The sequence below is a fragment of the Sceloporus occidentalis genome, unplaced genomic scaffold (genome assembly GCF_023333645.1).
Source record: "Sceloporus occidentalis isolate IW3139 unplaced genomic scaffold, rSceOcc1.0.p SCAF_5, whole genome shotgun sequence".
Classification (NCBI taxonomy): Eukaryota; Metazoa; Chordata; class Lepidosauria; order Squamata; family Phrynosomatidae; genus Sceloporus; species Sceloporus occidentalis.
In genome coordinates this window covers 60026311-60049327 of record NW_028316985.1, presented here as the reverse complement: position 1 = coordinate 60049327, position 23017 = coordinate 60026311, and the positions used below count along the sequence as shown (strand labels likewise).

The following is a 23017-nucleotide window of genomic DNA, read 5'->3' as shown; positions in this document are numbered from 1 at the left end:
CTCATGGCTAGGTTTAGTTGGGAAAGGGACAGCAACAGCCAGGGTGAAATGCTCCATGGTCAACAATCACAGTGAAAAAGATGAAAAGATGAGCAGTATTATTCCCCACAGCATATCAGAACTAATGGAGCTTGAGTTACCCTTCCCACTTGCTCATCCCCATCTGAGCAAGCGAGCTAGCAAATGAGTGAATGACCAAGGGTTTACAGCCATGGCCAGGTATCACAAGCCCTACAGATATGGAGGTACAACTGCATGTTAAAAAGTTTATAAAATACAAAATATGCCTTCATTTCAGAAGCCCTGCTGGTCTTTGGTTAATAGGCCCTGAACATTAAAAAACAACAACATGGTGGCACACACCAAACTTGCCAAACTAATCCTGCCCTCCAATTAGCCTTCTCAACCCAATTCCAATCCAATGCTGACACACATGTAAAATATCCGTTTTTTCCTAATACACACATGTAAAACATGAATTTATAAAATTCATATAAATGCCTTAAAAAGTGTTTTCACTGTGAAACTGGTTCTACACCATGTGGTCCAACACAACTGGAAATGAAGTGAGCAGTTTTGTTTTGTTTTTTCCACCTATGAAGACAAACTTTGAGTTTAGTAGGGTTTATTTCTATGTGATGGAGTAACTGCAGTTTTAATGTCAAAGTAAATATTTAAAGACATGAATAGCCTCCACATTTTTCCTCCTATTTGACTCTAGAATACATGTAGAGCCCTATTCCAGAAAAAGATTCTAACATGGTATAAAAGGGGGCGTGTTAGCCCCAGAGCCATTGCATCTTGGATTTCTTTTAAAAATTAGGGAATTGTCATTTTAATGGCTTGCTAATTTACAATATAAATTACAAGTGTGGTGGATCATTGGGATGGATCATTGGGGTGTTGTTAAAGCTATGGTCCTAATCCATATCAGGACCCTGAATTTACTCTAGAGTAAAATAGAGGGCTAGAGCTCCTATGTCTTTTAAAGTAGCATTTACTTTAAATCCTAAAATTATCTCAGTCAAGCAGTAAATGGACACATTTTTTAAGCAGGATGACAGACCTGTCAAGAACTGATAGAATGTTTACATATACCTTTTCATCACTAGAGTTTGCATTACCACAGTTCAAACATTACATTTAAAGTTTCCTCACACTACTTTGCATCACACATCATGCAACATTTTTCCATGGAAGCACTTCACACATTGGAAAGCAATACCAACAAAACAGTTATGTCTGAGTCCTGGCCCATTGGGTTCCTGGACACTGAAGCCTAAAACTTTGTATGTTTACTTGGGAGTCTGATGTTGTATGTTTATTTGGGAGTATGAAATTAGCTAATCAGTGTTTCCCCAGCTCTGTATATGCAAGGTAGGAAGAACTGTGACTTTGTTACTTCATGAATGTTGGCCTCACCCTTTTTCTAAATACACTTTTGGTTAAAGGTCTGAAATTATACATGCTAGGTTTTCTCTGTGCAATTACAAGTGGACAGTGTATATGCATAGTGCAATCTTCTATCTTTTTGATCTAGTGCCCATGAGGTGCAGAGATGAGGACAGTGGGCTTCAGTGGTTGTATTTCCACTTTCTCTCAACACTATTACTGAGCTTCTGGGTATATTTAGGGAGCTTCTGGGTGAATTTACATTGTAGAAATAATTCAGTTTGATACGACTTTAAGTGCTGTAGGTTCATCAGGTTTTTTGGTCTTCTCTGCCAAAGAGTGCTGGTGCCTCACAAAACTACCAGTACAAATTCTGTAAGATTTTGTAGGATGAAGTTGTACTAGTTAAAGAGATGTCAAACTGCATTATTTCTACACTAGAAGTACCCTTTGTGAGGATTAACTGGATAAAGATTATATAACAGTGTGCAAATTATACATAGACACTTCAATTATATCATTTATTCACCTCAGCCAGGCCAGGTGGAAACTTACATGATCCAATTTAGTGTTGTTCTTTTAATTAGCAAATTCTTGTGGTTTAACATTTCACTTAGTGCCTTGCATGTATTCATTGACATGGAAATGATTTTATTTTCAGTATGAGCAGCATGAAGAAACTCATCCAGTAAATTGGAATGAGACAGAAACTATCATGATTCCTGCCCTCCCAATAGTTTTGGTTAGGGAAATCTAGGAAGAAGCCAAATATATAAATTTTCCCCATGAGATTTCATGAGATACAGAAAGGACTAAATGCTTCCATAATCAGGTGAAACCTTAATTAAATAAATGCTTTACTTGGTTTATTATTATTATTATTATTATTATTATTATTATTATTATTGATATGAACCAGCTAGGGTCCCAGTATTAGGAAAAGTGTGGAATATAAATAAATAAATAAATATTACCAGGAAAATATCACCAAAACCAAGTTATCATATCCAGCTTGTAACAGCTGAATCTAGTGAACCAGATGAAATTCTGATTTTAACTGGAAATGCTACTACCCTGTGTTCCTGTTGTATATATTGTAATATATATTGTAATATACTTTATATATTGATTCAATACTGTTCCTCTTAGTATACTGTATATATTATCATAATGTTGTTTAAAATATTCTAATCTTTGTGTTTTATCTCTACAAGTCATCCTATATATGTATATTCTTCAAAACAGACTGTTTTTAATAAATGTAAATTTAAAATAATGTGAAAAGACATCCTAAGGCTGCAACCAAAAGGTATTTTGCATTTTTGTTATAACAGAGGTAGCTGTAGGCCAGTTCCGCATATGGCACAAGTCAGCTCACACTTCACTGGAGATTATGAAACTAGTTAGATTGATACTAGCAGACCCAAAATGTCACTTTGCCATCTGTGATTAATTGCTAAATGCAACCTCAGTTGCTTGGATCAGTGACCTGCAAAAGCTACAGTATACCTAATAAGGTTTTTTTTAGTAGCCACTGCCAAGACATTCTTCCCTCCCTGAAGTCTACTTTGGCTTCTTTAAACGAATAATTACACTACATCAACCAGTGACAGTTGCTTAAGAATCTGCTGCCCTCTAAAACAGTTCTTTGATAATCACTTTTTTATTACATTTAATTGGCCAATATATGAACTATATGCTAAAAAGTGAGGCATGTATTTAAAACATGGTTTCAACTTTTTATTTTAGGCTACATCATAAACTCTAAAGACTTTTTAAAATGCCACCATCAACATCACCGCAGTATGCTCCCCCTGATGGAGGATGGGGCTGGGTCGTGGTCTTCGGAGCTTTCATCTCCATTGGATTTTCCTATGCATTCCCTAAAGCCATCACAGTGTTCTTCAAGGAAATACAGGAGATCTTCGACACATCGTATAGCCAGATAGCTTGGATATCATCTATCATGTTGGCTGTCATGTATGCAGGAGGTACCTGAGAATTTTTAATTTGCTTGCTTCATTGTCTTATAATATTAATTGAAGTTCTAATCCATAGTCTTGCTGGTTTTGGCATGCTGAGGCTATAAACTCATGTGCTGGGAGTAAGTCCTGTTGAAGTTTGACTTACTACTGGATATACATTTATACACACCTTTTTTGATGTGTTTCTCTAAAGAGCTACATGCTGGTTCTTCTGACTCCCTGTAAACCCACCAGCTATCACACTCAATGCATGATTCATAAAATGCAAAAGAAGCTGACCTACTTCATCTGTAATGGAATCAGAATCTATCATCAGGCCTTACCTTTGCTAGGACAAACCAAAACATCACAAGATAGTGAGTGAGTTTTCAAGTTCTCAAACTCTGGAGAACCTGAGAATCCAAAAACATTGATTTGTTCAGAAAAACAACTCCCAAGATGATAAAAAAGTAAAAATCAGTTGCTAACTAAAAATTTTTTAAAAACCAACTAGAAACAGTAATGGAAGTGGATATAAATTCCACCACATTTATGAACATGATTAAAACGTGACTTTGACATGCATCCAGCTAATATACTGGTCACTCTTCTTCCAGAATGTATTGGGCATAACAGAGTATTTCACAGAGGAATAGAGAAGTCAACTGAATTTAACCGTCAACTGTTGAAATAGAACCATCGATATAATAAATTAGAAATTAGGGCCTATATTTGTGTAGGTCCACCATCACTCTAACCACTAATCACCACCTTGATGGAACTTATTTCTTTTCTCTACTTCAGCTCACTATGCTGCCTTAAACCAAACAGGCAAGCAAGCAAGCAAACAGTTTTAGAGACTAGATTAAGTTTGGGGGCTGCATGGAGGGCTACAGAAAGAAGGCTGGATCTCCACACTCCCAATTCCACTGAGAGAAGTGGTTTTATTAGAGAAATATGTACTGGATCCAGTGTCCATAAGACACTACAACTTTTCTCAAAAAGAAAGAAAGAAAAGAAAGAAAGACCATGAATAAAAGAGAAAGATTTAAAATATGCCATTTAAATTTGATGCTGTCTTCTATTTCAGGGCACTGGTGAGAGTGGAAATACAGCCTAACTTCATCATACAGCTAAAGAAACTGATAAAATAGATTCAGTAAAAACCAATGAGCCATATTTATTTTATTTCCATGTTTGTAGTGCCTTCTTGTTTCTAATTGCCAGAGAATTTTAGTATCCTGATTATCCACCTGATTGATTTCCAGTTTATTCTCTACTGATTTTGCATAGGAGGTGTTACTTCAGATGTGGTGCATCCGAGCTGGATTTTACTGCTGCTTCTGTGGTACCTGCTCTGGGTTGAAGAGGAGTCCAGCCCTCACAGAGTTCTTATTGAACTCAGAGCTGTTGTGAGAGGAACAGTGATTGAACTCCCCAGTAGATATGCTAGTGCAACTGTAGCAGATCCACCAGCCACCTCTGGAAAATTAATGCCACCACTTAGTTAGATATTGGTGTTAATTAGAATACAGTGGATCCTTCCCATCCATGGAGGTTCATTTCTAGGGCCCCCACAGATGGGGAAAACACGGACGCTGAAGCTCCATGTTATCAGTGCACCTGTGAGTACCTGCTGCCGCTAAATAACATGGGGTGTGGTGAGCCACAGACACTCCAATTCGAGGTGGTACGGGGGCTCTGCTGTATTCAACTCTTTTAGGATTTGTAGATTTAGGATTTGTAAATTTCATGAACATGTTAAGATAATTCTTTCTTTGTGACACTTCATCTTATACGGTCTGCCTTCAATATCCATGGATTTTTTTTAGTCTTGGATTCAAGCATCCAATTTGAAAATAATTTTTAAAAATATAAATTTCAAAAAGCAAACCTTGATTTTGCCATTTTATACAAGGGACAGCATCTTACTGTGCCATTGTATTTAATAAGACTTGAGAATCCACAAATGTTGGTATCCTTGGGGGGTCCTGGAACCAAACATCAGTGGATACCAAGAGCCCACTGTATTAGCAACTCAGAAATCTGCATGTAAATTCTAAGGCCTAAATCTAGTTACTGGAACCAACTACAGTAGACCCATTAAATCAATCAAACGTACCTAAATGTTGACTTAGCAAGTTCCCATTCAATCTATGAGTTTACTCTATTTAGGGCAAGTAATCGGATTTAGGTCTAGGTATCACAAAATAATTTAAAGTCACTTCCTCTACCTTCTATAGATAAAGTAATAAGGGCAGAGCAGTTCAACCATGAGCAGTTATTTTGTTATCTTGCTGTAGTCATATGGCTTTAATGTGTTAACAGCAGGTAACCTTGCCAAAAGTAAACATTATTTGATGTTACAGTTATCTCATACTAGCTTCTCATGAAATAAAGCATTAAACAATCACTGGCAGAAGATGAAATAGGCCAACAATTAAAATAATGTTTGGATGAGAATTATGCATTTATGTTTCTTGCCTTCTTCTATCTAAATGGGCTTCTTTGATTTCCACTATTTGATGTACTGTTGCTTGGAATAAAGCAGGAAGAACACAGTGTACAAGGTAGCTTGTTTACAGCAAAGCAGAGTAGATATATTGAAATTGTTGCAGGCACACTCTGTATCTCTTAATGCTAATTAGGAGAAACCCGAAAAACATTTGAGATCTGACACACTCATTATGATTTAGCGCTTTGCCTATTAATCTTCACAGTGGGGTCGTTGGGTAAGTGAGAGTCTAGGCAGAGGATCTCTGCTTTGGAGGCTTTCAACCTCCTGAGGTAATTAGCAGGCATCTGTGTTTCAGTAACAAGGTATTAACTTACCTTTCAATGTCTGAAAAAATTGAGACTAATAAAAGACATCCAGTAAGGAGGTAAAGGAATGTTAATTATGTTTATCACTTACTTCATACTTAGAATAAATGCCATTAAATTATAGCAGGCCATCTGGCAAATCCATATGGTCTCCTGCATTCATGGTTAATTCCAGCAAATAGGTCATGCACAGCATTCACCCCTTCAGGAAAGCATAAACAAGATGTGCTAAACTTCATAGATCAAGTTCTGCATTAAACTTTGCTGTCCACCTTAGACATACTTTTGCTGTCCCTTTCCATTCATGTGGAATGCTTTGACAATTGAGGGCTCAGTTTGTATATTTTTCAGCAACATGCATGTCTTGATTTTGTTTGGTGTACATTTGGAATTTGTTGACTTGGCTTCTCATAAAACAAAACCAAATCAAAGCCCGTGGAATCAGGACAATCAACAGTGCCAAAGGTTCACTAGGTGTGTGTGTGTGTGTGTGTGTGTGTGTGTGTGTATCAAAGAATGCTCCATTTTGGAAAGGAGCAGTAGTTGAATCTCTAAGGCAACTCCTCATTCTTTACCCTGGGCTACACTCTGGCTGACAAGTGTGTTAAATGATGTCTTTCAGAATGAGTTCCTATGCATCAGAGATAGAAATGAAAGCCAGTCTCCCTGTTTTACTAGATCTTTAGATGTTAGAGAATATATACAATCTCCCAAATATTTTCTGAAGGTTTATCTCATGAGGGGGTTATATTCCAAGACTCTCTGTGGATACCAGAAACCACATGTAATAGGGGACCCTATTATTTTCAATTAAACAAATAACTTTTGGGCAAAGTATACCATAGAATTAGACCAGAGGACCTAGAAATGACTAGAGTGAACAGACATGGATTGTCTAGAGTGAACAGCCATTTTTTCAGACATGGATAAGTGATACCACGGATACTAAATCTGTGGCTATGGGGAATCATACTGTGTTTGTTTTCTTTCATCTGAAATCTGCATGGCATCAACTGACAAAAAGACAGAACATAGAATAATTTATTTCAAAAGAATACTTGTACAGGGCCATATAACATCCCTTGAAAAGTCAATACTGGCATACAGTGGACCCTTGTTATATGCTGGGGTTTGGTTCCAAGATCCCCTGTGGATAACAAAATCCGTGTATGCTCAAGTCCCATTAAATATAATGACATAGCAAAATGGTGTCCCTTATAAAAATTGGAAAATCAAGGTTTGATATTTGAAATTTATACTTTTTTGAACATTTTTAAACTATAGATGCTTAAATCCCTGTATAACAAATCCATGTATAAGAAGGGCCAATTGTAGTTGGATCTTGGCTTTAATGAAATGTATACTGTAGGAACTCAATGACAGCTTGGTCATCTCAGGCATGTTTGATCACTGTATTAGTCTAATGACAAGCCAGAAATCGATCTTTTTTATTATTGCCATTTTCTGCAACACTGAGTGAAGTTGTTTCCCAAATATCCATTGCTATGGCAAGCTAGATCTTTCACGAAGATAGCAAACTGTCACCAGAGTTTGAACTTTCAGCTTGACAGTATACATGCAAAATATGACTATACATTTAGTTTAAACAAACAAAAAAACCTTTTCCGAAGTTATTCAGATAATTTATTGCCAACCAATTATTGCATTAAAAAACAAAACAAAACAGGAGTTCCACAAAATTGTAAAATTGTAAATGGGACCACTACTGCTCCAACTAATATATCAGATATATTACCAACTATAAAGGCAAAATAGATCACCCCTTTTCGCCGCCGCCTGGGCAGTCTCAGAGCTTGACGTTTTGATGCCGCATGCTCTGAAGCTGTCCAGAAGCTGGCTTCATGCTGCCCAGCTGCTCACATGTGGGCTGGCTTCCGGGTGCTCCTCCAGTGGCGCGGCATTTACATGCTACACACCACTGGAGCGTCTGAACAGTGGTTTCCATCAGAAGTGGGGCACAAAAGCCAGTTTTTTTGCCAGCACAAAAAGAAGCGGCTATTTGCTGCTTCTTTGGGGGGCAGCAAAAAGATGGATTAGGGCTGTGGCATGCAGTTACCATGGCCCCAATCCAGCATCCTCAGGGGCAGCTACAAGCCACCCCTTTCGGGCAATCTGTTTTGCCTCATAGTCATGCAAAGTATATGTTAAGGATGTCAACAAGTTACATTTAATTTTTTACTTTCTATGAGAAAGTGTGTCTCAACATGTCAGGATTCTGTACCAAAAAAATTCACCAAACACAGGAGGATTCTTGTAATTCCTGTGCAAGAGTAAAATGAAGATAGTTTCTCTCAATAATAATAATAATAATAATAATAATAATAATAATAATAGGATTTATTTATATGCCGCCCAGTCAATGGGAATCCGGGCAGCTTTCAACAGAGGGGATAATAGACGGTCCCCTGCCCTCAGGCTTACAATCTAAAAAGACACGACACAAAAGGAGAAGGAATGGTGAGGGGGGGAGGGGATCAGGTCCAGCATTCTTCTCTCCCATAACATAAATACAAAAACAACTATTTTCATGTATATTCTTTTCAAATGTCCTTACTGCAGCAAGGTAGCAATGCTTACAATTTGTTCAAACACTAAGTAAAAAGTAAAATTTGTGTGAAACATTGATTCAGAGGTGAAAAAATGTATTAAAAATCTAAACCAGCAAAGAGAAAAATTAAGAATCTCCTTCCACAAATCATTCTTTCTTGTGAGAATAAGTGGGAATTTACATGCCAAGATAAAGCTTTGAGATATGCATTCTTATTTCCACTACAGTAAGGATGAACCTACAGCAGCCCCATCCATATGATATAATTTAAGTGGGGTTTGGAGAAGGTTTGCTGAGCAGGATGAGGTCTCTCATGGGTTTGTGAGGGTTCAGTGCAACTTCACCTCCCTGGAAAGTCCCCCACACTTGATAAAAAGTAAAGCTAAAAGTCTGTTTTGAAATCCTTCCCAATACAAGCTGCTGTTCCCAGCTCAGGACCATATGTAATTGAGACATTAGCTGAATGTATGGAGCATCTGTTATGTTGGAGCACAGGGCCACCATGGGATTCACAGCTTTTACATGTTGTAACTTTACTCCACTACGCTGAGCAGTGGGAAGTTCTATAGGGCTTACTACAGCTTTGTTCTCTGTGGAAGACATTTACTGGAGGCTTTGACATATTGGCATGTTATCATCTTTGTGTTTATTTGCAAATATACATAGTTAAGCATAGGATGAGGCACAATTTAAACACCTTAACAGACAGCCAAAGTTGACTTCTCCCACATCAGATCTCCTGAAGAGACAACCTAAGATATTTAGAAAACTCAGACACAGCTTTCTGCATCTCTTTCAGTTTCTCTTTTTAGAATTGGCACTTTGTTTTTCCACTTCTAGGAACTTAATATGTAAGTGGTAGGGAGGAAACCAAAATATTCATTGCATACAATTTACCTGCAGTTGCCTAAATAAAGAAAAACTTTCCAGTCATATAATATTAATGTTTACTCTGTGATAGAATAACAAGACAGGGAGGACAGAAGGGAATGAGAGAAATAGCAAAATGAGAAAGGACAGGACTTTATCACACAGGGGAAATCAAGAGTTTAAACAGGCATTTTCCAGGAACATATGTGCATTTGCGGGGAAGATTTTCACATGACATCACAATTAGAGAGGACTTATCCCAGGAAGAACCAGAAATATTCTAGGAACAAATCATTCACATGATTTCCCCGTGAATGATTTGTTGCTTGAGCATTCCTGGCTCTTCTCTGGATAAGTCCTCAATAATTATGATGTCGTGTGAAAATTTTTGACGTGATCACACAACTGTCCCCGGAGAATGCCTGTTTAAACCCCAGATTTTTCCCGTGTGATAAACCCCTAAAAACAGAGAGTGCACTCAAAAGTAAACCTAAGGTGGAGAAAGCATGGCCAAATCTAAGATGAGACAGGAGATAAAGGCAGTGCCACTGCCTAGTAAAACAGCACAGAGACCAGCACAGAGTTTCACTCAAATAAACTGAAGATAAAGGAGAATAAGGGAGGGAGGGAGGACTGGATATGGAAAGACTGAGGAAAGGGGAATTAGAGGTTAGGCATGTTAAAATTGGAAGGAGAAATCTGCCTGAATCTCCAACAAAATTCTTTTGAAAATATCTTGCTGCTAAGAGAACAAGCTAAAGAGTACAAGAGAGAAGAAGACAACTGATTATATAGCCTTAACCATCTTTTCCGCGAAACACTGTAAATGGGTGATGATATTCTTGCCCTGGATTAGAAACTGGAGCTTCTAATTAGAAAATTCCACCTCCCTCTTATCTGCCATTTTCTTTAGGTGGCATTTTGGATAAACAGTTTGGCTTTGTTTTTCTGCTGTTTGATGAACCAGTCTGAATCTATCTGAACCAATTTGTTCCAATCCAGAATCAATCCAGACCAAATCAGTCCAGTTCAGAGCCAATGTTAATTGGTCCAAATCAGGCCATTTCAGTCTGGGATTCAGACTTGTCACTTGCTGAGCCCTAATAATGAACATAATTTGCAGTTTGATCCTAAGACTATGAAGATTATCAGACCGTGGGGTAAGTGCTGGTAAACTGCTTCTAGAATGTTGAGAAAGCATGCACATGTGAAAGCCTGGCATGCTTCCTAAACGTCAGGGAATCGTCGGCTCCCCACCAGCATCACTGAATTGTTCGGGGAGAGGGAATTTACTCTGAACGCAAAGTTTCCGTTCAGAGAAAATTCCCTCTCCCTGAATGCTTCAGTGATGCTGGAGGGGAGCCGATGATTCCCTGATGTTTAGGAAACACACCAGGCTTTCACACACACACACACACACACACACACACACACACACACACACCTTCCTCAACGTTCTAGAGGCAATTTACCAGCACTTTCCCTATGGAAAGTGCTGGTCTGATAATCTTCAGTGTCCCCCAACAGTTCTGTTAACTCCATCAAGCTTTGCTCTCCAACTCACCCAGTTTTACAAATGAAATTAGAATCATATAGGCGGGTTACAGACCGCCGTTTAGTACGTAATGAATACGTACTAGGATTAGGAAGGGGCAGTGCTTCCGCACCCCCCTAACCCTAGTACGTATTCTGTACGTACAATATGGCGGCGGCTGTTCCACACGGCCGCTGCCATATTTACGTATCGGATGCTGTGCGTCCGCATGTGTCGCGGCGTCTATGATGTTGCGAGTCCTCCCCTGGCACCTCGCGACGTCATAGAGGTGCCGCTTAAAGAAGCTCCATTTTGGAGCTTCTTTTTTGCTCCATAATGGAGCCGCGCGGTTTGGCTGCAGCGGCTCGCTTACGGAGCAAACAGTGGCGGCGGCAGATTGCCGCAAAGCGGCAGTTTATAACCCGCCATAGTCATAGACCTGGAAGGGGCCTAGTAGGTCACCAAATCCAGGATCTCAAACTAAAGCTTCCTTGTTCAGTCTCTTTTTGAAGCTGGAAAGAGAAGGAGACACCACCACCTCTCTAGACAGTTGGCTCCATTGCCAAACTTCTCTCACTGTCAAAAAGTTCATTCTAATGATTACTCAAAATCTACCTTACTATACCTTAAAACCTTAGATCTGGTCCTACCCTCTGGGTCAACAGAGAACAAGGCTGTACCCTCATCTTTGTGGCAGCACTAGAGGTATTTAAAGCATCTGATCATGTCATCTCTTAGTCTACTCTTCACCAAGCTAAACATACCCAGCTCCTTCAGCCTTCCCCCCTCTAACTAAAACATCGAGATAATATGTGGATAGTCAGTTCAATGGCCTTCCCAGCAAAGGCTCTAAGTCAGAATTGTGCCTTCTCTCTCTCTCTCTCTCTCTCTCTCTCTCTCACACACTCTCACTCTCACACACACACCATGCAAGCTGCTGCAGATATGTTAAGACTTGCCACTGTAGCAAATGACACAGAATCCCAAATGCTTGACTTTGTGCATTTTAGTTATGAAAAGGAAAGAAACGAAGAGGAAGTGCGTGCAAATGTATTTGATCTTTTTCATGCATGATGCATTTGATTTCGTTTCGTTTCAGAGTAAACAGAGCCCGTCCTATGATGCCCACACAGCCTTTGTGATACTAAATTGCATGTTACAGTGGAAACAATAGAGCTCTCTCTTTGCCATGTCACAAAGAACCCCTCTTGTTACATTATCAGCTGTGGTTGGGTCTTGAAGGTTTGTTCACATGACAACTAAAATGTAACTCCCAGATAAATTCTTGCAGTTTATTTTTATGGCTAGTTGGAAAACCTGTTCATATGGTGCATTCAGAATATTGGTGAGTAAAGTGTTTGAAGCTTAGTTAACAGAAGAAAATGAGGAAAGAGGAGAAGGTGAAGGTGAAGAAGATTTAATGTTGTTTTTATTAATGGATCCCATGTTTTCATAAAGGAATAAAGGATAAAATTCTGCTGGTGGAGTATAAGTCTTAATTTGCATAATAGTTGCTACAATAGTTTATTTTTTGAAGGGCACATACAAGGCATAAAGTGTAAAGGATTAACAAGGGTGCTATACAGACTGCGGAAAAAGGGTGTTGCACCTTTTCTTGCCAGGTTGGAGGCAGGGCAGTCTCACTGGCAGCCCCTGCCACCCCAACCCAGCACTTCCAGGCCATGGAGAAGCGGCAAAATGCTGCTTCTCCATGGCCTGGAAAGAGGTGTCCAAGGGGCTTCATGTCCCCAGACACCCCGACAGGCATGGCGAAAAGGAGAAAGGGGCCACCTGGCTGGTGCAGCCATGTAGAGGCCGCACCAGCAATGCATGTGCACAGAAGTAGCTCCATTTCACAACTCCTTCCCGCAATGCTGAAAGGGTGCCCCAAGTGCCCTGCAGTGCTGCAGTGGCATCACACACGTGCCAGTCCGTGTGGAGGCGGCACATGCATGACACCATCATTGCGCACGCTGTATGGATGACACACTTTCAAAATGGCACCATCCATAAGAACTAGGGCTGGCGAGCGTGCGGATGCTATGTGTTCCCCAGCCCTAGTTTTGGCTCGAGGACAGCGCTCCTGCGCCGTCTGTACCAGGCCAAGAATAACTATGAGAGACAGCTGAGGTAGTGAAAGATGTTCTCTTTACACCATGACTTCCCTAGTAATCTTGTCTTTGCTCACTGAGTTATGGCAGCTGGGTCTGGTCTGGGCATGAACAGCAGCTGATCCGTGGCCAGAAAAATTGAGAGCCTCCCAGCAGCCCTCTGGCTGTTTCTCTGCACTAAGGGAGGTGCTTGTGGAAGCAGGCACAGTATATCTCTTTCCACATGGTCTGGAAAATTACTAACCTAGGTTGAATCCCCGCATATGCCTATATATGTCATGAACAGGATGCCAGGCATTGTCTGCACCTCAGCACAACAAAAGCTCAGAACAAGGAGAACATTATTTTCTAAAAGCAATGATTGTAAACACACTGAGACCAAGCAATAGTTTATGAAAACATGGGATCTATTTGCCTCAGGATATTGAATTCTATCCAATAATTTTCTTCTGTCAGCAGAATGGTCACTACACATTACACATATCTAATTCTCTTTCTCTCTCCAGACCCCTTCAAATCTATTCCAAAGAGATAGAGGATTCTGTAGTACAGACTGAGGAGGATGCTAGGGGCTGTAGGAAGGGATGGAAAAGAAATGTGCATGATTTGATTATATGAGCTGTATGCCTTTTATCACACACATGCACACACACACACACCTGTCTTTGTGTGTGCGTGCGTGCGTGCGTGCACGTGTGTGCACACTTCTGTTTTCTGCATCAGGAGGAAGCCATGAGCATCAGATTTCCTCTTTTCTTCTGCTTTCTGAATTATATGTTCATAAATGCACACAACTAGCAAAATGTATCTTTATAAAATCTACACAAACACAATGGGAAAAGCATAAGCTTTCCATACATTAAAACAAAACTGATTTACAATAATATGTATGTTAGGAAAGTGAGTGCTCAGATATGTACACATGTCCATACAATTTTGCAACCCAACACAAAATCAAAACAAAAAGGTTGTAAGGAGTATATAGGTGGGATTTGGAGAAAGGTAATGAAATTGAGACAGAGAGCTTTTTGTGAGCCTACTTGGAGGGGAAAGAAACAAAGGGAAATACCTGCTGCATGAGAAGTCTAGTAATATAGGATTTAGTCCATTATGGCAGTCACTACCATAGTTATCTCTTAGGACAGTATCGATAGTGCATAAAGGATATGTCTCACAAAGACATATCAAACTGGTTAAGTATAGATTGACACCTTTAAAGAATTATATCTTATATTTAATAAATATTATATATATATATATATATATATATATATATATATATAAAATTGGCACTATATAATAAATTATGAGAACTGAAATCCATTGTGCTCTTATAAGCTTCAGGAGACACATGGCTTGTCACTGCTGGAGGCTGAACAGGCAATACAGTTGTTTTTTCCCCAGGGATATTATTGTAAAAATGAAATGACTTGCAAGAAAAGAAAAAGACAGTTGCAAAATTCATGCAACACAAACACCAGATGGTTACCCTTTAAAAACTTTTACACATGATTAATTAAACTCCAGAAATTATTTTCCTAAAAAGTAAATAGTAACTGCAAGTTCTGAGCCCTTGATTTTGACCAAACTGAATGGACAATGTCTAGGAAATTGCTTGGAATGACCTCTATGTCCTTTGCTGTGGGGAACAAATTTTATTCTCCATTAGAATGCACACTGAATTTTAAAAACCTCATTTAGTGTGTCCTTGAAAACACAACTTCCCAATTTCCCAATGCCTTGGGGGCATTGAGGAATACTTCACATTTTGGTGTTTTCACACACACATACATTTTAAAGAATGTTCGAGTAATTTGAGATTTGAAGGTGAGGTAAAGTAGATAAGTAATAATGAAATGACATGTCAAGAAAGAATTGTGAGAGCTGCTGAGAAACCTATCCATAAGCCTCCTTTATGGTCACCAAAACGATACTTCCCCATTTTGAAGAGTCTTTAATTTGCAAGACAAATGTCTCTTCAGTAGTAAATGTTGCATCAAAAGCTTTCTTATAGAGAAAGTTCCTTTTTGAACTCTATATTCATACAATATATAGAATAGGCAGGAAAGGAGTGATTTATTTTATCTAAAAACATTTCTTTATGTAACTATAATTTACCATATCGCACAAGATAGATTTTCGACTTTTTCTGCCCATCACCCTTTTATTTTTCTTTTGCAAATGCAGCCAGTGGCCCAAAGTATAGCTGAAATTGGTGAAGACTGACAGGGAAATCTTCCTGTCATTCAAAGCACTCTCAGATAGAACTAGAAAGGGAGAGCAACTTTCTTTACCCCATCGTCTTATAAAAACAGTACCACCAGCTGTAGCTGAATTTCTGTTTTTGTTGTCTCCAGGGGAAAGAAATTAGCCATACAAGCTCCTAGGCTAAAATATTAACACTATACTAATAGAAATGTGCTGTTATACACATCTTTCTCTCAATTTCCCTGAACTTGCAATATAGGAACTGTGGACTGTAATGATATTTCAATTTGCTGTTTTCTAAATATTAAGGTATTTTTTTCACAACAACAAAGACAACACATGAAATAAGATATATGTTAGAAAGGATAGGGTTGTACAGACTTTTCCCACTTTTAAAAACTGCTTTTAAATCTCCTCTCTCTTCCTCCTGCTTTTCCCTTTTGTCTTCCACTTACTTCAGTTATTGCAAGCTGAGTTCAAAGTGCAACTCCATTAGCTCAGCTGGGGAGAAAAAGAGATGTCTCCTGCCCCTCTCTCAATAGGCCCAGGCAAAAACAAACTGCTGCATCCTCTCTTAGCTGGTGTTCTTTCTTCCTCATTAATAGACTTTGCCATTTGTACCACATTCCAGTATTACTTAGCACACATCTCCTGGTTTGCATATGTGAAATACTGAAGGGTATACCAAGGATATGATGGGACCCCTTCCCATTTCATGCACAGGAGCCAGTTCAATTGACTGTTGAATCTTACTCTAACGGTGGCAGTCCAGCAGCCATGCCTCATTATTTAAGAATAACAGGCTAGACCAGGGAATTTAGGGTGTGCTGCATAGTATTTTGATGAAAAATGGATGTAGATCTTTATTTCATTCTTACAGGCAAAACAAAACAAAATCAATTTTCCCCATTATGTGAGCATGGAAGAAGTTTTGCACATCTTTTTTCAATGAGGGAATTTATAAAAAAGGTATAAATGGTCCTCTTCCCCCCAAAAAGTACTGCACTTTGTAAAAAAGTTGGGGTTTCTATGAAAACAAAGTGGTTGTGAGAAAGTCCTAAAATGTAACTGTTGACCATTTTCTGAATTTATCTATCAGGGTACATTTTCTTGCTGAGGATGAGAAAATTAGTATCTGTACAGATACTATAGCAGATCACTCATGCTATGTTATTCCCCACCACTTACTCACCCATGGCTAGGTTTTGTTTCAGCACCGATATGTTAGGAAACCAATCATAAATATGTTAAATTGTGCTTTCTCTATTAATTTCTATGGGGGTGGAGTGGGGTGGAATGCTTCTTTCCAGAAAGTATAAAAAATACATTTTCCAAAGAGAGCTGAGTTATTCAAACCATGCACAGGTTTGTTTGGATTTCCCTTTTCCTTATCTCTCTGAATTGAAAGTTCTCTGAGCACTCCATAATCTCATTTTAACATAGCCAATTACACCAAAGACTTTATGCCATAAACACAACACAATGTATATTTGTTCCAAGAAAATGTTTACGTTGCATTGTCAGGCAGCAATTCTAAGCATATTTACTTAGAACTAAGGTTTCCTCAAATCAATGGCACATCAAAGTACATGTGTTTAAGTGTCTTTATTATTTTTCCCAGCACTACTGAGTAACTAGGTTTTGATAGTCAGGAAAAAATAAATAAGGAGAGACCTCTTTAAAACATGGGCTAAAGCATTAATACATCTATAAAAAAAATTGAGCTGCAAGGGACAATTTATTCTTTGATGTAGGTATGCATTCAGTTCTAAGGCTGCTTTGAATATACACTGAGTACATTTAAATCCTTTTGTTGTAAATTCTTTTGAGATTTGTGAAATTAAAGTCACATTAACATGTTCTTAAATAAAAAATAAACTAAGAACTGTGACTTAGAACTCTAACTCTTAAAACTATTAACTCTAAGTTGGAAGTGTAAAAAATGGATACAAAACTGGAAAGTACGGTGATTATAAAAAGTTTGTCACCCTAGCAGGAACTGTGAGATCTCATGATTAGAATGCACTAAAATTCATATACACAAGCTAGAAAGGAATTGTGTGAAGAAGCAACATAGAGGTGCAAATTATCAGTGGGACGCATCTTTAGTCATGTTCCTGTGATTGTGTTTTCCACCCAACACTTCCCATATTAGGGGCAACTTCCGTTAGGAGGGAGGGCAGTATTTCATCATTTAGAACTTTGTTTATTTTAATCTTTATTTTATTAGAACCGTAATAAAAATATAAATACAAACACAGATTTCACATAACTATATACATAATAAACAAACAAACAAAAATGAACACCACTAAATAGACACACCCTAGTAACTTAAAATAATGGACTTTCTTCTCTTAGAGTTCTTCTCCCTATATGTTCTGTTTAGATGTTAACACTTTTGTAATTTACAATATTTATATAACACATATGTTCTCCATCATTTAAAGCTCTTCAACATTTCTTCTTTTAGAACTTTGAAAGATAGGGCCTTGTACATATCATTCAGAGATAGAGAAGATTCGCCCACTGTAGAGCACATTGAGCGGTCAGGAGGAGATACCTCGGTGTTGTCAAACAAACAAACATGTGGCTTCACAGCTCTTGGTATCCATGTTGTCCTTTTGTGTGATGTATCCCTGAATTCAATGCATGCTATAGAATTTTACATCTGGAAACTATCTTCAAGGCCCTTTAGTCCAGCCTCGTTTTCAGTATGAGATTTTTGCAAATGAAACAGGCCCAATGGATAATTGCCCACAGTCTGCATACAGATGGGCCCAAAGGAATGGTGCATGACCGCGCTGGCACTCATCACACCAGGACTGCAACAACCACATGTGCCTGGCCCCAATCTGGGCCCTGGTGTAGTCCTGAACTGGGCCACCAAAAGGAGCAGATCCTATCCAGTCTTTTTTGGCCTGGTTCTTCCTGGATGGTGCAGCATCCGCGTGGCCATCTGAATGCTACACTCTGAACATGGCCGGAATCTGCGTCATTTGATCTGTGTGTTTTGGGCCTTCTCATAGAGTTAAATTAAATTGTTGTTCCCAACTAGACTAGACCTGTTGAGTCTATAGAACATATACAAGTGCCAGCCTACCAAGTCCACATAGATTCAGTGGGCTGTTTGTTGGAACTAGCAGTAAAATTTATTCCCCAGTGTTGAGTTGAAATCTAGTTCCTTGAAATGTCTACCTTTTAATTCTAGTCCTGCTGGGCTGAGCAAAAGAAAACAAACCCTCACAGTAGCTGTTCACAGATTTGAAGAAAACTATCATGTCTGTCCTTAATATTATTTTGTTCATGTTATTCTAGCTGTTCCTTATCAGATGATGTGGTATCCAGAGTCCTCACTATTCCTGTTGCCCTGTTCAACAAGGAACTGCTCTATATTGACAGTATTCTTCTTGTGCTTAGCTTCTGTTGTAGTGATCTGAAATATAACTATCCCATTGTAATATGTGCTAAAAATTGTATTGTAAAGCATCAATCTCCTACTGTTTCTAAGTTATAAAATATTATAGGATAGCTCCTTTCAGGCCAAGGTAATAATGCTACTACCCAGAGAACATGATCCTGTATCACACGGATGCTGACAGTTCAAAATTAGCACTTTGGAATACAAAGGATGGAAAATACTGACAGCTGTATAAGCACAATGCCAGAGAATTATGCTGTTTTATCAATGCACTAATGTGACACCACTACTGAATGCAAGCACCAAGGGCAAAGATGTTAGTGGAAGCTAAATCATGGCTTTATGAACTAATACTTTATAGTTATCTCCAGTGAATTTCCAGAGCTGGTTTCTCCTTTGTCTGTAGATGTTTTCAGCCTTATTTCAAGTTTTGGGCAGAATGTTCTATGTCAGATGGATCAAGTTTTCTATTCAAGCTTCCATTGAAGATCAATATGTGCAATACAATTGACACACTATATTCACTGGTTTCCCTTTTAGAGATTTGAGGATTTGTGGACTCAGTCAGTATAGCTTCTCTAGGAATTTCTAAATTTTCCAGTGCAACTTTATAGTCAATAAATAAATAAATAAATAAATAAATGGCAATGTCTTTGTGTATTCCATTCTAAACAGCCACTTGTATAGAGTATTGTTAGGTTGGTTTTTTTTTTACTGTTCTTAATTATTAACTTTGTATTATTTCATGCTAATGTTTCAATTGTCTTACTCTTTGATGTACACCGCTGTGATCGCTGGAATAGCGGTATAGAAATAAAATTTTATTAATATTATTATTATTATTATTATTATTATTAACTTCCACTAGAAGGTGACCATAGAGTCATCCTGGAAGACCTAGAGATTCCTATAAAAGTGTTCATTTAGGTATGTGTAGATATAGATATATCTGTGGTTTTTTATTTATTTATATTCATATATATATATTTATTTTTATGAGGGGGCTGTGCCCCTAACCTCTGCTAACAAGGGAGAGGCAACTGTATTTTCCTCAGTGAAATTATATCTCACTATGAGGATACACCCTTTTTGTTGGGTATTTGTTAATTTTAAACTTGTCTGACCAAATGCTCAGATCCATTTTTAGGAGAAAATTCTTCATTTCAGTTTTTATTCTGCATTGTCCAATACAGTATGACAAGCTCTTCTGCCTGATGTTCCTCAGTATCTCTCCTGTGCCATAGTGGTTGTTTTTTTAAAGAAGTCCAGATTATTAAAATATTTGTTTTAAATGTTTGAACTGTTGGCTGAGAGAAGAGGATCCAAACTAGCCTACTTTGGCAGCCAGAACTTGCACTGACAAGACGTAAAGCTTGGAAGCTGTTCATGTAAGAAGTAATGTTTTATTCATCTAACTTCAGCAGAGCTTGAAACTTGTAGCTTCCCAGTATAAAAACAACTTTAAGTCTTATTAAGTCTGATGTCATGGCCATATTTTATCTCTATCTATGTCTAGATACATTCATGTTCATGCTAACATTGAGCGAGAAAGAAAGAAAGAAGCTCAAATCCTAATTTGGTCCTAACTAGAACAACATAATTGAATAAACTGGATTTGCCTACAAATTGTTTCACCATTCAACAATTGATTCAATGGGCTCACTCTAGTTGGAACTAACCAGCAGGTTTCCAGTCATATAGACTGCCATCTTCTCAGGCACACAAAGTACCCATTGTTAGGAGAGAGGACACTGCCTCACATGCCCACAAACTGCTTCATTTTACTAGCAATCCTTCAAACAGGGCATTCAAATTTAAAACCTGATTCACAAACCCCTTATTATCCCCACCTCACAGGATCACTCTACCAGGTTGTCAGTTAATGAAAGATTTGTTCTCAGGTTAATTAACTGCCTTGCTTTCAATGGTACATTGATTAATGACGATACAAATAAAATACAATTATGCGCCATAATACAGGTGCTATGCTGAGGCTATTTCAACTATTAGCTAAATGACATTTATTGTTTGGCATATCATCCTTAACAAATACACTAAACAAAAAGAAGTATCTATGGGTTTACAATTTTTTTATAGGCATGTAATCCATAAAAATCCTGTTCTAGGAACACAGTGATTAAAAACAGATGGAAATTTACATTTCTAATATGATGAATAAATTGTAATGGAGGCCTGTTGGATTTAATAATAACACTAGCAATAATGAGCATCACTGGCTGAAATTGGAACACTTACTGTTTCCAGGCATTATGGTGAACTGGAAGATGGAGTTGGCTCACAGGGCAAAGCTTCTAAGAGCTAGCATGGGGCCAAAGCAAGATACATGAGTATGTGTATCAATGTGTGTCATGGATTCTTAGTGGTAACTAAAAATATTTGAAATATATTTTGTCTCACCTATAAAACTTCCTCAAACCAAAATTTACCAAGAGAACTGTTGAAAAGAGCAATTGAGCAAATGTGAGTTAGGTCCTGGTAGTTTTGTGGGTCCCTTTGATGCTACACAATTATGGTGCTGTGGTTCTTCTTTAACCATTGCTGTTGTTATACTCCTTCAGTTGCTTCTGACATATGGCAACCCTACGATGAGCCTATTATGGGATTTTCTTAGCAAGATTGTTCAGAGAAAATTTTGCCTATGCTTTTCTCTGAGGCTGAGAGACTTGCCCAAGGTCTGCCAAAGGGTTTCCATTCCTAAGCACAGATTTGAAATCTCTGAGGCTGTACAGCAACAAATGCTGGCATCGGGGCAGAGTGGGAGCGTGACGACCACATGCCATGGACCCTGACTCCGCCCCCATGCCAGTGTGATGGTGCATGCTCCATCACATGGTGGAAGGCATCACAGTGCTCCTTTGACAGAGTGTATACATGCACTGCGACAAAGGAGTACCAAAAAGCTACAACCCCAGCAGCTATGATACCCTTTCCACAGTGCAAAAAGGAGAGCTTTTCGTGGCTCCTTTTTGCACTGTGGAAAGGCCAGATCATGGCTGCGGCATACGTTTGCCCTAGCCCCGATCTGGCTAGGAAATGGGCTGTCTATACACCCTATAGTGCCTCAAGCCACAGTGTGGGCCGCAGTGGGTTGTTGTGATGGTGGATGGTGGACGGTGTTGGAGTTGTATGATAGCATTGTATATAGTGGAACTTCTGAAGAATACAAGCCTCTTAATGATACATCTGTCTGCAGTATCTCTTCACTGACATTGAAAGGGAGAGGTGTCTCTCCAGCTTGCAAGCAGCTGCCTGCATCACAGAAGGTGGAGACTCTGGTGCCAGACACTGACTATGCAAACCGCTATACCACATTGGCTCTCCCTCCAGTAATACACAGATGGACATAGGGACATGTGTAGTCAAAAGTTATTAATCAGAAAGAACACATAGGACAATGATTATTTTATGAAAAATCATAAAAAGAAGAAAGATACATTTTAGATAACAAAAATGGATATGAGAGGTAGGACTCATTAGTTACAGACAAAATGTACAAAGGGGCAATGTAATAGTGTAACCAGAACTTGGAGAAGTTACTTTTTTGGACTGTAGATCCCAAAATATTGCAGTCAGCATTCTCTCTTGCTGTCTCTCCCTACGTTCAATCTGAGGTTTAGAGGACCAAGGTACAGTTTGCAGTGTTTTCAGAACTGTAGAAGATACTCCTGGGCCCAATATCATTACTGGTGATTTCACAAAAAAAGGGCCTCAGGCTGTCCCTGGCTGAGCTGTTGAGTTTCTGACACTGCCTTCAGCTATACATTTGAAATCCCTTCCAGCAAGCATTTTGACAGCCCCCTCCTCAAACTGTATTTATTAAAACAAAACCAAACAGAAAGTAGGGGGGAAGAAGCAATATAAAATTGTTTTATCTTACCCTTCCCAGAATATTTTTAAAAATAAAACAGAAAGGATGAGTAATCAGAAATAAGGAACAATGATGGAGTTGAATGCTTTATTTAGATAACCACTTGCTTAAGCTGTTCAGTTTAATGCTTTTTTGCTGCTAAACTTATCTCTGCTTCTTAGTTCCCACTCACTTATTAGAGACTTAAGCTTGGAATGGAAGATATCGTTTTCATGTAAAATGTGCTTTTAGAAAAT

At 38.6% G+C, this 23017-nt stretch overlaps 1 protein-coding gene across 3 annotated transcripts in view; it reads left to right on the top strand.

The window, feature by feature from the left end:
• Positions 1–23017, top strand: part of LOC149312228 (monocarboxylate transporter 2-like) — a 132439-nt gene that overhangs the window by 72959 nt on the left and 36463 nt on the right. For all 3 annotated transcript variants that reach the window (XM_089524233.1, XM_089524231.1, XM_089524232.1), the window contains exon 2: positions 3142–3383. In XM_089524233.1, the coding sequence (XP_089380359.1) occupies positions 3173–3383 (211 nt within the window). In that variant the 5' untranslated portion in view covers positions 3142–3172. The remainder of the gene's footprint in view (positions 1–3141; positions 3384–23017) is intronic.